We start from the raw sequence: 6,000 nt of genomic DNA on the forward strand, positions 1-6,000 counted from the left end.
ATATACTACATACATACGTATATTCAGACCGATTTTCCCGATAAATAGATGTGATAGATAGCAGCATTTCTGAAGTGAAAAATTAGTGGGAAATGCGGAAATTCCAGGGACGGGAATTCCAGATGAAAAACTCTATTTACAATCGAAAGCAAGTGCTGTCAAAGGGGATGTAGCAATGAATTGGCTGTGATAGAGCAAAAATTTGTATGTGTTAAAAATTAAATCTGACAGTGGGTATTTCGGAATATCAAAAGTGATACCAAATGAGTAAATCATTCGCTTAAAACAATTTTAATAAAAACTTTTGATGAGAATCACTTAACTGCACATAGTTTTTTCAACATCTTTATATTTTCTCCTTCATCCTCAGGCTTTGCAACAAACAGTGGTGAGTCGTCGGAACAGTCCTTATTACCCACAGTTTTGTTCATTCATGGAGAATCATATGAATGGAATTCTGGTAACCCGTACGATGGCTCTGAATTGGCGGCTCATGGCAATGTTATTGTGGTCACCATCAATTTTCGTTTGGGTATTTTTGGTTTTCTCAAGACTGGTGGCAAGGAAAGTGCTCAGGGAAATTTTGGCTTAATGGATTTAGTTGCGGGTCTGCATTGGCTAAAAGAAAATTTACCAGCTTTTGGAGGAGATCCACAAGCAATTACACTGTTAGGACATGGTACTGGAGCAGCTTTGGCAAATATTTTGGCAGTGTCACCGGTGGCAAGTGGTAAGTTAACTTGTGAAAATGAACAGCATTCTTGTAAAATTCTGTTTTTGTAACAAAAATCCATTAAACAGCCAGTTGATAGTAACATGAACAACTCTGTAATTTTACAAAAATAGTCTAAAATGTTTCTTGGTGAAATTTACTTACACATTACACATTTTTTAGATCTTATTCAGCATGTTGCCTTAGTAAGCGGCTCAGCATTATCACCCTGGGCTATACAGAAAAATCCTTTATTTGTTAAACGTCGTGTGGCTGAGCAAACTGGATGTCATGGTGATATGCTTTATGATGATTTGGCACCCTGCTTGCGTACCAAATCGGTGGCCGAACTATTGGCTGTTAAAATTGATCATCCAAGGTAAGTAGAGGTTATTTTTATGCAAACACCATGATCTAATTATTGTTTATTGTTTTTTACAGATTTTTAGTTGGTTTTGCTCCTTTCATTGATGGTACTGTCATATCACCCAATACCGATTCTATTGGTAAATTATCACTGCCTATAGGCTCAGCTATAGTTAGGTAAAATTATAAAATCTTGTTATTAAGGAAATTACTACAAATTCGTCTTAATTTTTTGTTTCGATTTACAGTACATCAGGAATTGAATATGCAAATTTTCCTAAACGTAATCTTATTTTTTGCCTAACCTCAGTAGAGTCACACTTAGATCTAAGTGCTCAAGATTTAGAATTTGGTTTCAATGAAACACGTCGAGATCGCATATTAAGGACATATGTGCGCAATAACTTCCATTATCACTTGAATGAAATATTTGCTGTACTGAAGGTAAGTAGTTTAAGCTAAGAGTCTGCTTGCGAGCAAGAGATAAAAGTGGGGTACATAAATATCTGAAATTTGCAAAAAAAAAGCTATACTTTCTTAAAATAACTTCATTATCCATATCACTTTGATACTTAGAAGGCGTCATCCCTCACGGACTAAAAATTTTTCCAAAATAAGAAAATATTAACAAATAAAGCTTTTGTGTTCTGCTCTATAGTCTTTTTGTAAAAAGGGTATATTCATTTTATTACGATCAAAAATGTGCCTTGTCTAAAGAACGATTTAAAGACCCTACAAATATTAAGATTAAATTAGTTTTAGTCAATTTGGTGCCGATTTAGCCATGCCCGTCCATATGTCTGGCTGGTGTGCCCGATAATTCTCGAAGGGAGTAATCAATTTGGCCTATTTCTAGCAAACTTAGTTTAACGATAGTCCGTCACGGATGTACGAAGGGCATTTTCAAGGGGGTTCGGACTCAAATCGTAATTTTTTTATACCTCCATAGTATGACGGGTGTTTAAGTTTCTTTTTTCCGTGTGTAACGCATTGAAAAAATCATTCGTGAACCTATAAAATGGGTGACCTAGGGGATGAAAGATACCAAGCAACGGTCCTGACCGGCTTTAACATGGCAAATCCCAGGAATCGTCTTATATATATATATAACTATATTTTTTTACATTTATTTTCCATACCAGAAAGACTGTAGAGCAAAAAATTACAGCGGTATGTCATAACAGTGGTGTTTAGTTTTAGCTAAAAATTGTATCATTCCGATAGAGGTAGATAAAAAATCAATTTATTAGCAAATTTCAGATTCATATATCCCACTGCTATTTATTTTGCATGCGACTGTTTGTTTAACAAAAACGACGTATTTTTTTTAGAATGAATATACAGACTGGGAGAAAGCTATACGCAGTCCACTAAGTTCACGTGATGCAACTTTACAATTTCTAAGTGATGGACATACCGCATCATCACTTATTAAATTGGGCTACATGCATAGTCTACGAGGAGGAAAAGGATATTTTTTACACTTTAAACATCGTACAGTGGAAGAAGAATATCCTCAGGTAAAATCAACTTTAATACCCATATAAGTTTCATTGATATAAGATAAGACTTTATTTTAGCGTACTGGTTCTGTAAGAGGAGAAGATGTCCCATTTTGGTTAGGTCTACCCATATCACCATTATTTCCTCATAACTATACAACTCAGGAGAGACAAATAAGTCGTTTAATGCTAAGATACTTGGCAAATTTTGCTAAAACTGGGTAAGTATTCGAGTACAATTGTCATTACGACAATATATTTAATAACTTCTCGCTCTCACTTTCTTATAGGAATCCCAACCAGTCATCACATTCTTCACCCTTGGCATCCAAGTTAGTAGATTTACCACCAACATCTTTGACCTCAGCAGCATTCTCCGCAGAAATTCATACAAAACACAAACGGTCATCATTGCCCAAAGCAATATCAAGTCCTGTAAATACATCATCATCATCATTAACTTCTTCATTGTCATCTAACTCCAGCCACAATAGTAGAAACACAACTATAGAAGATGTTGCTGCAGCAGCTGCTAGGGAGGCTCTTAATCTCGCAGTACTCTATAATCAGCGTCGTACTAAGCGTACTTATTTCAAACGTCATTCTCGCAGCAATTCCGATGAACAACATAATGGCAATGGTTCCGGTAGCAGAGAAGTAGGCAATTTTCTAAGTTCAGCAGGTAATTTGGATGGTGATGAGATGCCTTTTTGGGATGCCTATGATGTCGTCAATCAGCTATATATGGAATTGGGTGAGTAAAAAATGTGAAATGTTGCATATAAATATCTAAAAATGCAAATCCAATAGAACAACGTGTGCTGTGGCTCAAGTTATATGCTAGCCCGATAACATTACCGCCTGATATTTGGAGTACTGATCCATTGCCTGAAATTGGGCATTTCGTTTACTTTTTCCAAAACTGGCTCCGTGTGTAAAAAAAATGCAAAAAAGGAATAAAGTATCTTAGTATAGTCCTAATATAACCTTTTGCATTAACGCCTATATAACGGTACCGCCGATTTCAGGATTTTTTACCGACATTTTCGGATTGAATTCAGTATAATTTGGCATTTCAAGGCATAGCTCCACGTTTTGGAATAACACCAATATAACGGTAATGCCCGCTACATTATCGGACGGAGTAAGCATTAATTTGTCATTTAGAGTTCCTAGTGTTCAAACATTTATCCACTAAAAATCGTGGACATATGACCACGTTTTGGAATAGCCCCCATATAACAGTACCGCCCAATTTAGTATTTAGTGTACATAGAAAGCAAAACACTTGTGCACTAAAAATTTTGGGCATATGTACCTCTAGCTGTACCTCCAATTTCAGATAGCTTGTTTTTGCCTATATTTTCAGATGGAATTATGTCGACATTTTGGAATAGCTCCAATAAAACGGTACCGCCCGGTTGACGCTTATAGCTATATGTTCGGACCACATTTGACATTTGAGATTACTAAGGGTCATAAAAAACTTCTCCACTGAAATTTGGGGACATAGTTCCACGCTTTAGGATAGCCCCATATAACGATACTGCCGATTTCAGGTATTTTAGATATTTTCCCATATATTCGGACCGAATTAGACACAATTTGTTATTTAGGGCTCCTAGTGATCAACAAAAATTTCCGCCAAAAAGGTTTAAAGAAAGAAGAATTGCGCCCATTTAACGATTTTGCCGTATTCCGGTATTTTAGAGTTTTGCCGAAATTTTCAGATGGTATAATTCGGCATTTAGGGTTGCTAGTGGTCAAAATATTTCTTCACTAAAAATTATAGACATAGGTTAACGTTTTGGGATAGTCCCCATATAATGGTACCGCTGATTTCAGGTATTTTAGATGTTATTAGGCACTTAAGGTTCCCAGTGGTAAAAAATTTCTCCACGTAAAATTGCGGATATATTGCGTTGTATAGTTGATACAGCTCGTGGTTCATACGACGTCGATATTTATCGTCAACGTAGATTGGCCAGTAGAGATTTCGAAGAATTTTTCTCTCAGAAACACCAAACACAGCCTTATCTGCTTGAGCATGTACTCAGGCTTCAGATCCATGCATTAGCACGGGTAGTATCAGCGCCTTGTAAAGGGTTATTTTTTGGCGATATGTGACATTGTTTTTTAAACTACCTGCTTAAGCCAAAGTGGCACCTGTTGGCCAATACTATTCTTCTTATCTCACAGCTGATGTTGTTTGTTGAGTTTATGGTAGTACCGAGGTAGACAAAGTCTTTAACTACCTCAAAATTATAATTGCCAACTTCCATAGTTGGTCCGAGTTTTATGGACGCTTTGTCTTGTCGCCGTTTATCGACAGACCCACTATAGCAGATTTTCATTCTACCTTCTTAAAGGTAGCAGATACTTCCTTTACTGATGGACCCATGATGCTAATATCGTCAGCATAGGCAAGTAACATGTGGCTATTGATGTACATTGTGCCATTTCTTTTAACATCCGCGTTTGTTGTAACCTTTTCCAGCAAAATGTTTGACACTTCTTATGGTACGAAACTGTTCGGAGAGGTTCTTTTCAATTTTAACAGAGGACCGAGTATCAGTTAATGTCATCTGACAAAGCCGAATGAGAGGATACCAAATTCAGACATGTCTTTGAAGGCCTTTGAACGTAGGGGACTGTCGAAGGCTGCTTTATAATCAACAAATAGGTTCTAGGTGTCGATCTGCGTCTCGAAGGTCTTCTCCAGAAATTGCCGCAGGGTAAATATCTGGTCAATGGTAGACTTATCAGGTCTAAAGTCGCATTGGAATGGTCATTCGCATAATATCCCTTACACTATCTTGTAGGCAATAGAGCGAAGACGTATGCCCCTATAGTTAGAGCGTACAGTCGTATCTCCTTTCTTTTGGATATGACATAATATGCTCCTCGGGTGCGCGAGTTACGTATCCGTACCCCACCGACCCCTACGCCACTGCAAACATAAACCACATTATGATGAAATACGAAATATCAAATATCAATAATGCAAGCAAACACAGCGAAAACTAGCGACAGCAACTGAATGTGCTTCCACTGGTTTTCGACTGAAAAACAAAATGCAAAATATGCTGAGTGGACATTTTCCACTCAGTAACTTCAAGTTCAATGTTATAAAATTAATTTAGTCTTAAGATAGAATTTGCTCAATAAAGAACTAAACTAAAGTTTATTCTTTTATTTAAACGAATAACTAGATTCTTAAGAATCCATAGTTACATCATATAACTGGCGCAGTCAAGGCGGTTTAATTCAAAAGAATTAAACTTCAACGAACTTACACATAAACTTACAAATAAATAAGCCGCTGTTATTCCTGAGAAAAAGAAGATAAAACTGTACACAAAGTTGTAATTAAACAAACCAAAAGTCTCATACAAACCAGCAAGCCGTTTTTAGTTTTAA

The 6,000-nt window shown here is 36.6% G+C and overlaps 1 protein-coding gene across 3 annotated transcripts in view; it reads left to right on the plus strand.

The window, feature by feature from the left end:
• Nlg2 (Neuroligin 2) overlaps positions 1 to 5,849 on the plus strand; it is a 652,897-nt gene extending 647,048 nt beyond the window's left edge. For all 3 annotated transcript variants that reach the window (XM_073968160.1, XM_073968161.1, XM_073968162.1), the window contains 8 exons: positions 371 to 730; positions 896 to 1,091; positions 1,154 to 1,255; positions 1,327 to 1,522; positions 2,410 to 2,598; positions 2,659 to 2,801; positions 2,871 to 3,334; positions 5,793 to 5,849. In XM_073968160.1, coding sequence (XP_073824261.1) covers positions 371 to 730; positions 896 to 1,091; positions 1,154 to 1,255; positions 1,327 to 1,522; positions 2,410 to 2,598; positions 2,659 to 2,801; positions 2,871 to 3,334; positions 5,793 to 5,800 — 1,658 coding nt within the window. In that variant the 3' untranslated portion in view covers positions 5,801 to 5,849. The remainder of the gene's footprint in view (positions 1 to 370; positions 731 to 895; positions 1,092 to 1,153; positions 1,256 to 1,326; positions 1,523 to 2,409; positions 2,599 to 2,658; positions 2,802 to 2,870; positions 3,335 to 5,792) is intronic.
• Positions 5,850 to 6,000: the final 151 nt, after the last annotated feature.

This window comes from Musca autumnalis, unplaced genomic scaffold (genome assembly GCF_047663935.1).
Source record: "Musca autumnalis isolate F117 unplaced genomic scaffold, ASM4766393v1 scaffold_2, whole genome shotgun sequence".
In the NCBI taxonomy this organism is placed as follows: domain Eukaryota; kingdom Metazoa; phylum Arthropoda; class Insecta; order Diptera; family Muscidae; genus Musca; species Musca autumnalis.